The following is an 11,154-nucleotide window of genomic DNA, read 5'->3' on the forward strand; positions in this document are numbered from 1 at the left end:
CATTTTCTCAACACCAAAAGCAGCCTGAAACCCTTCTCCATGTACCACTGACAGCTTTGCAAATCAGGAACTGTTCAGGCTGCTTTGCCCCTACTCCAGGATGGGCATCCTGATACAAGAACTTCACTGTGTTTATATCTATCACAGAAACATATTTTTCTAAAAGATATTTTAGTATGGAAATCACTTGCGGATGGTGGACATGTCAGACGCTGCTGAGACCATGCACATGGCTCAGGGAAGAGCATGATTGTTATTGAATTGTGTCCTGTTCAACCATGGTCTGTTGGCCATAAAGAGAAACTTTCTCTGCTCTGAGTCCCACCAGTTCCTGACCGCCAAAGGACACAAACCTGGTGAGTTCTGGCTCCCACTCCAGTGGTGGCACTTGCACCTCCCTCCATCCCCAGAGCAGAGCTCCCTTGTCCCAGAGAGTCCCTGGCAGTGCAGGGATGAAGGAAACAGGACAGGCTGTGGGGATCAGGGGCAGGGCACAGCCAGGGATTTGGGGTGGTTGTGAGCCCAGGGCAGGACGTGGCCCTTGGCCTTGGTGAACCTCATCCCATTGTCCTGGGCCAATGGCTCCAGCCTGGCCAGATCCCTCTGCAGAGCTTCCTGCCCTCCAGCACAGCCACACTGCCACCCAGCTTGGGCTCACCTGGGAACTGACTGAGGGTGCCCTCGATGGCCTCATCCAGATCAGCAATAAAGAGATTTCACTGACCTGGCCCCAATCCTGAGCCCTGGGAACACCCCTGGATGTGACTCCATTCCTCAGCTGCTCTGAGTGACAGGGGTTGGATGAGGGAAATGGTGGGGAGGGGGTAGAGACAAAATGTGATTGATTGCCAGCCATGAAGGGTCTTGATTTTCATATCTGTTCAGACTGCATGAGGAGGGGCTGGGGATCAATATCTACTGGGGATTGCTGATACCAATCTGTAAACAGGAAAAGAAAACTAAACACGACTAAATAATTCTGTCTGCATTGTTTTCAATATCGTAGATTCACTTTGAATACACTTCTTAAATTTGTCTAATTAAGCACAGAAGAACTGAAGATTTGAATTATTCCCTCGGCCTTCTCTTGTTTGGGTGTTTTGAACAAATGTTTATGAGCCTTTGTCACTGAATTCCTGAACTGAAGAGCTCAACAAAGAAGAGGCCTCTGTAAAAGTAAAATTTATCACACGCCTACAAGGTGCTGAGGATCCATCCTCATCAAAGCAGAAATGAACAGAAATGGGCACAGCTTTGTGGCTGGCCCAGCTTTGGGATGGGCCCTGGGCCTGGAGCAGGAGCAGCTCTTGAGGGCCCCAAGGCCGGGGCTCTTGTGCTGCCCTGGGCAGATGGGATGGCAGCAGGGGCTGCAGAGCTCTCAGCATCTCCTGCAGAGGAGAGCAGGGCACCCAGGGAGCCTCCTTTCCCTTGGCCAGGCACCTTCCCCCATGCTGGGGCTGAGTCCTGTGGCAGCTGCAGCTGCTGCTGTGCCCTTGCCAGGGGCTGAGGCCGTGGGGCAGTGCCCAGAGCAGCCTGGCCTGAGCAGAGCTGTGGGGCCAGAGCCGGCTGGGCTGGGCTGGGGAGAGGCCCTTGGTGCTGCCCAGAGCTCAGGGCAGCTGACAGAGCTTGCAGGGAGCTGGGCTGGGCTCAGAGATCCTGGCCCAGAAACCATCAGTGTCCATCTCAGCCTGGCTGAGCGTGCAGGGGCCAAGAAGAGCAGCCCAGGGTCTGCAAGTTCTCTGGGTGGGAGCTGAGCTTGTGAGCCCTTGAGCCCTGCCAAGTGCTGGGGCTGCACCTCCAGCTCCAGAGGAGATGGGACAGATGAGAGCAGGGACAAATCATTCCTGCTGGATTCTTTCTTGTGTTTGCTTGTACAGTGACCAGGATCCATATTTAGAGGAGGTGTTTTGTGTCAGATAACACTGGTAGAGTGAAAAGAATAATATTATGAACCTGAAAATAATATTTCATGCATAAGACACACTGAGGAAACAAAAGACACATATGATCAGAAGAGCAGCTGAGTTTTTTAGAGGATGAGAGACCCATTGATGTTCAAACCTGTAGTCAAACCTGTTCAAATACTTTCCTCAGGCCTTTCTTGAGATGAGAGGTGACCAACAGAGGCCAAGGCCAGCCAGAGCTCTCTGTCCTGGCAGCTTTTGTCATGGATTCCCTTGCATATAGGGAATTTTTCAGAGGGAGCATCAGTTTTGACTGTGAGAACCTGGGAAGACAGATGGTTCTTTTCCACATTAAGGAAAGCACAGAGTCCCAGTTCTCCAGGGGCTGATGAGAGGCAGCCCTCAGCATGCCAAGATCAGCTGGACCTTTTCAGTGGCCCCTTGGAGGCCAAACCAGCCAAACCTGTTCCATCTCCCCTTGGTTCCATGAGGCCCTGCAGTGTCACAATGTTCTCCTTGCTTCTGCAGTGTGGCCCCGTGCTTCCATGAGACCGTGCAGGGTCACAGTGGCCCTTTGGTTCCGTGGGGCCCCACAGTGTCACAACGCTCTCCATGATTCCATGGGGCCTTGCAATTCCACAATGCTCTCCATGGATCCACGGTGCCCTGCAGGATCACAACGGCCCTTTGGTTCCACGAGGCCCTGAAATGCAGCAATGGCCTCTTGGTTCCACAAAGCCCTGCTGCTTCACACTGGCCCCTTGGGACCATACGGCCCAGCAGAGCCACAGTGATGGCCTTGGTACCACGAGGCCCCACAGTGTCACCATGATCCCCACAGGAAGGAAACCACACAGCCCCAGTGTTTCAGGAGCTGATGAACTGCAGTCACCAGAGGCCAAGGCCAGGCCTGTCTGTCTGTCCTGGCAGCTTTGTCTTGGAGGAGCTCTTGGATATTGGAAATTTTGAATGTGGAATCCCAATTTCAGCCATTTCTCCCTGGAGGAGAAGGCCAGTTCTTTTCCACAGAAAGGAAAGAATGGAGCCCCTGTGCTTGGAAGACAGGTGAGAGCCAGCCCTCAGGAGGCCAAGGCCAGCCAGACCTGGCTGGACAGGCAGCTTTTGTGTAGAAGCAATCAATGGATATAGGACTTTTGCAGGTGGAATCCCAATTTTAGCCATGAGCACTTGCAAAAACATAGTTCTTTTCCATAGGAAGGAAAGGGTGGACCCTCAGTGTTTGAAGGCAGGTGAGACTGAAATTTCAGGAAGACCAGGTCAGCCAGACTTGCTGGCAATGGCAGATTTTGTCTGGGAACAATCCCTGGATATTGGGAATTTTGGAGACGGAATCCTTTTATGGCCATGGATGCTTGAATGAGAAGGGCAGTTCTTTTCCAATTGAAGGAAAGCCCAGAGCACCAGGGTTTCAGGGGTACAAGAGAGGAGACCTTCAACATGCCAAGGGCAGTTGGACCAGTCAGACCAAGCCAACCAGACCAGTTCCCTGTTCCCTTGTTTCCATGAGGCCCTGCAGTGTCCCAGTGGTGGTGTCATATTGGATCCTTGGTTCCATCAGGCCCAGATGTGTCACACTGGCCTCTTGTTTCCATGGGGCTCCAGTGTCACAATGGTCCCTTGCTTCCATGAGGCCTGGCAGTGTCACAGGGGTTTCCTTGGTGCTGCAGTGTCACAATGGACCCTTGTTTCCATGAAGACTTGCAGTGTCACAGGGGTCTCCTGGACCCATGAGGCCCTGCAGAGCCCCTTGTTTCAATGAAGCATCAAATTGTCAGAATGGCCTCCAGGATTCCATGAGGCCCCACAATGTCCCAATGGACCGTTGGTTCCATGGGGTCCTGCAATGTTCATGGATCCTTAGTTCCTGCAGTGTCACAATGGCCTTCTTGGTTCCATGGTGCCACACAGTGTGACAACTTCCCCTTGGTCTGCCAAGACTCCAGAGTGTCACAATGGTTCCTTGCTTGCATGAGGCCTTCTAGTGTCACAATGGTCTCCATGATCCCACAAGGCCTTGCAGTGTCACAACAGACCTTTGGTTTCATGGAGCCCCACAGTGTCACTATGGTCCCCTTGATTCCACAAGGCTCTGAAGTGCCACAATGGCCCTTTGGTTCCACAAGGCCTCCAAGTGTAAAAATGGCCTCCATGGTTCCATGTGGCCACGCTGTGTCACAATGGACCTTTGGTTCCATGATGCCCCAGAGTGTCACAACGGTATCTTAGTTCCACAGTGTCAGAATGGACCCTTCATCCCATGGACACCCACAGTGTTCACTGCAGTCCCCTTGATTCCACCAGGCCCTGCCATGCTCTAATGGCCCCTTGGTTCCACTGGGTCCCAAAGTGTCAGAACAGTCTCCATTGTTCCATGAGGCCCCGCAATGTCACTGTGCTCCCCTTGGTTCCACAGGGCCCCACAGTGGAACAATGGACTCTTGGTTCCATGAGGTTCCTCAGTCCCAATGGTCTCCTTGGATCCGCAGTGTCACAATTGCCCCTTGGCTCTGTGTGGCCACTCTGTGTCACAACGGCTCATGGTTCCATGAGGCTACACAGTTTAAAAAAGGACCCTTGGTTCCATCAGGCCTTGCTGTGTCACAATGGACTTGTGCTTCCATGAGCTCTCACACTGCCAGCAGCAGTCTCCTTGGTTCTGCAGTGTCACCATGGACCCTTTGTTTCATGATGTCCCGCAGTAGAACACGGTCACTATGGTTCCGTGAGGTTCTGCAGTGCCACAATGGACCCATGGTTCCACCAGGCCTTGCTGTGTCACAATGGCCCCTTGGTTCCATGAGGTTTCTCAGGGTCACAATGGTCTTCTTGGATCCGCAGTATCACAATGGACCATTGGTCCAATGTGGCCCCAATGTGCCCAAATGGATTTTGGTTCCATGGGGTTCTGCTGTGTCACAATGGACCCTTTGTTCCATGAGTTTGCACAGTATCACAGCTGACTCCTTGGTTCTGTGAGGAACCACTGTCACCAACTCTCTGAAATATCAGAATAAGGGTCCTGAACACTCATTTGCTATTTCAGAGAGTGTCATATATTCAGGACTGAGCTCTAGTGAGGGATAAATCCTAATCTTACTTGGACATGTAATTCTACCACTGTGTTGCCTATAAACAGTTAGTGAATGCCACTTAGAATTTACCCACTTCCATAAAATCCACCTCAAGATCCCAGATTCCCTCCTTGTTTTCTCTATCCCTGCACCCTTGAGCCAGATGTCTTCTTCTTTTCTTCCAACCATCCTTGCTGTGAAAGCGGCCCCTGCATGTCTTGTTCCTGTGCTGAAAGTTCACAGGCAGGGTAAAAGTGGAATGAACCCTTTTGGTATCAGCCCCAGGCTTTGTGTGGGCAGGCAGAGGCAGGCAGGAGGCAGAGCTGTCAGCAAAGGAAGGGGCCAGCCAGGTGGGGCAGCCGGGGGATGCCGATAGCCTGCAGGGACAGAGGCGCAGAGCAGGGACACCGCAGCACAGCCTGGGCTGCACAGGGCACAGGCATGTGCAGCAGCTGCAAGACAGCCCTGCCAGAGCCAACTTGGGCAGCACTTTGGCCATGGCTGCTGGGCCTGGGCCTGAGGCAGGAGCAGGAGACAAGTGACCCTTGCAGGCCTGGGGCCTCATTGCCTCCTTGTCCCTGCTCAGCAGCCTGGCAGGGGCCGCCCCATGCTCCTGCCCTTGCCATTGCACATCCCCACATGCCAGTGCCCATCCCGGCAAGAGCCCTGAGCAAGGAGGGAGGGACAGCATCTGCCTGGCCAGGGGCTGGGGCTCAGGCCTTGGCCCTTGGCATTCCTCAAACACATCCAGCTTTGCTCAGCACCATAGACACCTTGGCCTTGTTTGTCCCCAGCTGTCATCACTGCCTCCAGTGTTCTGCTCTAACTGGAATCTGGGGACACCTTCTCAGTCATGTCCCTTAGTGGGACCCATTAAAACTTTAAGAAAATTTGGAGTCTAAATTTAAATTTGAGTTCTTGAGAAGTTTTTTGAAGACACTCTCAGGTACTGAGTCTGAGTCTGATGTACACAACACAAAAGCCCTGAGAGGGTCATTAAAGTTTTCCTAGTCCACTTATGGAGAAAGATTTCAAAGAACTTGTAAAAAATACGCATTCCTATTTTAAAGGATGTATTTTATTTTATTTCTCTTTACATCAGAGGTGATTGCAGCATTCTGTGATTGATATTGACCCAGGGTCTCTCCTCAGCAGCTCTGGCCTGCTCACAGAAGCTGTGCCTGGAGCTCTGACCCAGTGTGGACAACCTTGCTCCACATTGCCCAGCCCCATCCTGTCTGTCCTCACTCCCCTCGGCCCTGCTATGCTGGCAGAGCTGGCTGCACTCAGCCTAAGAGGAGTTTTCTCTTTTGGGGGATTTTTTGAAGCAATCTGAAACTCCTGAGTTTCCCCACTGCAAACAGACACACTGCTCAGGTGTGTGCCAGCCACAGGTGCCACCAAAGCCACTGCAGAGCTGCCCTGGGCCAGCTGTGAGGGTGGATCATCAGCCCAAGCTGCACTGGGCCACTGCAAGGGGCTGTGGCAATGGGCACTGCACTGACCCCACTGCTGGGTTTGGCTGCCACGGCCACCGAGAGAAATTCAACTGTCCTTGGAAACACTGGGGAGGACTGGGACATACTGGGGAACACTGGGAAGGCTGTGGGAGACACTGGGACATACTGGGAGTGATACTGAGGAGGAGTGGGACAACCTGGGAATACGAGGAATACTGAGGGGGAATCTGGGTGGAGGGCGATGGACTGTGGGGGTACACTGGGACATACTGGGAGTGATACTGGGGCAAACTGGGGACACTGGGGACATTGCGGGGAAGACTGGGGACACTGGGGCATCCTCTGGATGAAATTGAGGTGAACTGGAAGGGACTGGGAATAAACTCAGGTGTATTGGGAGGGACTGGGCAGTACCGGGAGGGGCTGGAGGAGGGTGAATGGGCTGTTCCCGCCTCCTCCACATCCCATTTGCCGAGGCTCCCGCAAATCACCGACCGCAGCCAATCAGCACAAGGAACCCGGTTTTGGGGGTGGTGCCTAGATTGGCGCCTTTCCTTTTTGTCTACAACTCCCATCATGCCCCACGGCCCGATTGAGCCCAATTACAGCCGGAATAACAACTCCCGTCATGCCCGACGCTCCACAGAACACCGGGATCCGCCCCCATCTGTTCCATAAGTGTCCCCCACACCTTCCAGGATGCCGCAGTGCCCCGTCAGCGCCCATTTGGGACCCCCCAAAAGCGTCCCTGGACCCTTGAGTGATCCCAACCCCACAGATGCCCGGTACAGCCACTTCTGGGAATTCATCTCCTCTCATCCCCCGCGGCCCCGGAGCCCTTCAGAACACAGTCCCGTGCCTAAAACTCCTGCCGTGCCCCGCGCTCTTAAGAACCTGGTTAGAGCTCCCCGAGCTCCCCCTAAGGGCTCTCGAACCATTTAAGTTCCACCGAGGACCTCAAGTCGCGGCTCGGACGCAAAAGTGTCCCCCAAGTGCCTTCCCGGACCCCCAAACATTGTGTTCGAGCCACTCTCGGGACTACAGCTCCCATCATGCTCCGCGGCCCAATTCCAGCGTTATTCCAGCCGGGACTTCATCTCCCGTCATGCCCCTCGCCCCACCGAGAGCCATTGCAGCTGCGCCCAGAACTCCCGTGATGCTCCGCGGCCCCGTTAAACCGCATGATACCCGCGCTACAGGAGTCTCTGAAGCATCAGAGCTTCCAGCCAGGCTGGTGATCGCTGCATTTATGCACAAGAATCGGCCCGGGCACAGCAGGATCTGCTCATCTCGAGGGGTGCCCCGAGGCCCCACCTGGAGAGCTCCCAAACATTTCAGTCTCACAGTTAATTTCGAAGGTGACTAATTTTTGTTCATTTTGGAGCTGGTTCATTTTGAGGGCTCTTGACTGAGCTCAGTCACTTGGTTTCAAGTTGATGGCCTGTCTCAGACCAGCCTCTGCTCTGCTCTGCTCTGTGTGGACAATGAGATGGGAGAGTCCTTGGGCCACCCAGGGGTCCAGTGACTTCGGTGCTCTGGTTGTCATCAACAGAGCTTTGTTTCACTGCTTCAGACCCTCCCTCTCCTCTTCTCCCCGGCATTTTAAATAATCCTATTTTCAAAGTCACCTGCTCTGCTCTTCATGTCTAAAAGCAAACCAAAAAACCTGAAAGGGAAAATACCTTTTTTTTAGAAATAGCTTTATTTTAGACTTTATTAGAAAATATAGTCTTTATTGCATATATTTTTCTCATGTATCTTTCCTTAGCTGTGCATTTTGATTTCAAAACAGAGTAACTTAATTACTTAATTAATCCAGCATTTGAGACTTGAAAAGTGAGTTTAATCTATTCCCTGCAGGCACCCAGGAGAATTTGTTGTCTCGAGGCTCCCTCTGTAACCAGTAGAGACAAGAGAACATTTGGAGGCTGGGTGCTCCCATCTGGCACACAAAGCAAAAATTACAAATCTCTCACTCTGCACTTGGGTTATTTGCTATCAATGGCAATGAAGGACTGCATGGGAACAGGTGCATTTTGGTGCAGACAGGAGACAGCTCAGATTGTGACACTCTGTGTGGATCCATAATAAATTCCAGTCCTCATTTGGAGCACTCAAAAACCAAGTTATAATTGGTCCCTATTCTGCCCTCCCCACTCCTTTCCTGACGAGCCAGAGAGGGAAAAGCTGTGGAAGAAAGCAGAGGGTTGCAAAAGAGATACTTGGGATTGCTTATTTTGGAATCAACAGACCCTCAGGGACTCCTGTCCAAAGGCAGGTACTGAAAAGTAGAAACAAGGAACTTCAATGTACAGATTGGATGTAATTTCACAGTTTAGTGTTTGCGCTGTAGATGAGAGGTGTTTGGCACATGGGTGTGACAGATTTTGCAGTAGGTCTGAGTGAGCTGGGAATTTCCCACGAAAGGGGGGAAATAGCCAAGAACTCTTTAGAATCCTCTGTTCTGGTGAAAGAACTTTTTGGGAGTGTTTGGAAAAGGTAGAAAGAACACAATAAATCCCTGGCATCTCTACCTGAAATGGTAAACAGAACAATCAGGGTGTGAGAATTGTTTGAAGCACGATCTCTGTGCTCTATAGCAAGACTGCAGGAAAAGAAAAAACAGAGAAGGAAGGATAGAAATGTTTGTCCAGACTGTGAAATTTTCCCACTTGTTTTTGCCATGTTCCTGTCTCAGCAGGATGAGCTGGAATTCAGCATGGGACCAGAAAATGAAACAGCAGTTACTGAGTTCATCCTAGAGGGTTTTCCAGAGCTGGATCCAAGGCTGCAGGTATTTTTCTCTCTGGTCCTTCTGCTCACGTACCTGACAACAGTGATGGGGAATGCAACCATCATTTTCCTCGTGTGTGTGGATCACCACCTGCAAACCCCCATGTACTTTTTCATCAGCAACATGGCCTTCCTGGAAATCTGGTTTACATCCTCCACAAGCATCAAACTGTTTGTGATGCTGAGTTCTGGTCAGAACACTCTCTCACTTAGCAGCTGCTTTGCCCAAAACTATTTCTATTTTGCTATGGGCTGCACAGAGTTCATGCTGCTCGTTGTCATGTCCTTTGACCGCTATGTTGCCATCTGCCAACCTTTGCTCTATGCTGCCATCATGAAGCCTCAGCTCTGTGTCCGCCTGGTTGTTGCTGCTTGGATCCTCAGCTTTGCCCTGCTGAGCTACCGGCTGCTCTTCCTCTCTGAGCTGTCCTTCTGTGGCTCCAAGATCCCCCATTTCTTTTGTGACAACTCCCCCTTGTTCAAACTGTCCTGCTCTGACACCAGCCTGCTCTGGAAAATAGACTCTGTCTTCATATCCTGTGTTGTGCTGGGTTCCTTGTGTTTGACTCTGGCATTTTACATCTGCATCCTTTTCTGTGTTCTGCATCTTCCAGCAGCCTCTGGGAGGAAGAAAGCTTTGACTGCGTGTTCTTCCCATCTCATCACCTTATCCATTGCCTACGGGAGCTGCATTGCTCTCTACACACGTCCTGCAGAATCTGTTTCCTTGAGCACCAACAGAATTGTAGCTCTGCTGAATACAGTCCTGTACCCATTCTTAAACCCATTCATCTACAGCCTTCGGAACAAACCTGTGATACTGGCCCTGAGCAAATCCATTGCAAGGGCAAGAACAAAGCTTTTCCCCTAACCATGGTGCATTTCTGGAAAGCCATCTCAAGAATCTGGTGTCATCTGTTACACAATAGCAGTGCCTGTGAGTGCAGCCTCCAAACGGGGCTGCCTCAGGTCAAGAGATAAGAGACTCATCTGCACACCCAGACATGGCACCGACAATGGCAAGAGGAGAAACTCAGTTCATTCTCTGCCCTGGCTGCTCCCAGGACCATTTACTGGAGAGCCACCAGCTCATTAAGGGCCAATCTGCGTAACAGAGAAGAGTTCAGAAGAACAGCGGCAAGTGACAATCCAAATTACAGCTCCTGGGCGAAGGACATCTTGTCCAGCTTGTCGCCTTCTGATGCAAGGCGAGGCGACCTGGTTCTGAGGAAACGGCACGGCAACCCAAACTCTCCAGGGTCACTCGGGCCAAGAACACACGCTAGCACCAGTATGGCGGACGGTTCAAGACCTTTATTGTCCCGTCTCGTCGGGTTTTATACTGGGGGAGTTTTCTCTCTACGTCAGGGGGTCTTACTTTACTGTAATTGGTTAGTAAGGAGTCGAAAGTTACTAATGTTAGGGGGGACTACATTCTTGGGTGATCCCTTATCACTAGAAGTTAGGGGGAGAGGGATCCTGCTGCTTTCCGTGACATCGCGAGATTTTCCGAGCGCCTGACCCTATCTACTACATCTCCCCCCCTTTTTCTACAAATGAGCAAAGTAGTCATATACATAGGTACTGAGATGAGGCATGGGGTTGTTGACAAAGAAAGGGGTTTGGTAAACTTTAGTGGGAAATCTTGTGACTGGCAGTGTTCCCTGGTCGAATTCACAGCAGTGAATTGCTGACCTGTGAACAGGATGTTGGCCCGTTCTAGGCGCGTCTGAATGAATGAGACCAGCTTGTTCAGCAGGCATGGTCCGAAGGTGACAGCTAAAAGTAGCATTGCCAAAGGACCTATTAGGGTAGAAATCAGAGTGGTTAGCCATGGTGATCGATTGAACCAGGACTCGAACCAGCCCTGTTGGGCCTCCCTGTCTTTCTGTCTCTGAGCCAGTC

General features: G+C 51.6%; 1 protein-coding gene across 1 annotated transcript; it reads left to right on the forward strand.

The window, feature by feature from the left end:
* Nucleotides 1-9,175: 9,175 nt before the first annotated feature.
* LOC128949431 (olfactory receptor 49-like) lies at nt 9,176-10,120 on the forward strand. The gene has a single exon (XM_054294292.1). The coding sequence runs from the start codon at nt 9,176-9,178 to the stop codon at nt 10,118-10,120; it is 945 nt and encodes a 314-aa protein (XP_054150267.1).
* Nucleotides 10,121-11,154: the final 1,034 nt, after the last annotated feature.

Source organism: Melozone crissalis, unplaced genomic scaffold, assembly GCF_028551555.1.
Source record: "Melozone crissalis strain CALT ecotype California unplaced genomic scaffold, PUWL_Pcris_2 ptg000231l_1, whole genome shotgun sequence".
Taxonomy (NCBI): Eukaryota; Metazoa; Chordata; class Aves; order Passeriformes; family Passerellidae; genus Melozone; species Melozone crissalis.

Excerpts from the sequence above, each read along its gene's own strand:
- LOC128949431 (XM_054294292.1), top strand. The coding sequence starts at position 9,176 with ATGGGACCAGAAAATGAAACAGCAGTTACTGAGTTCATCCTAGAGGGT.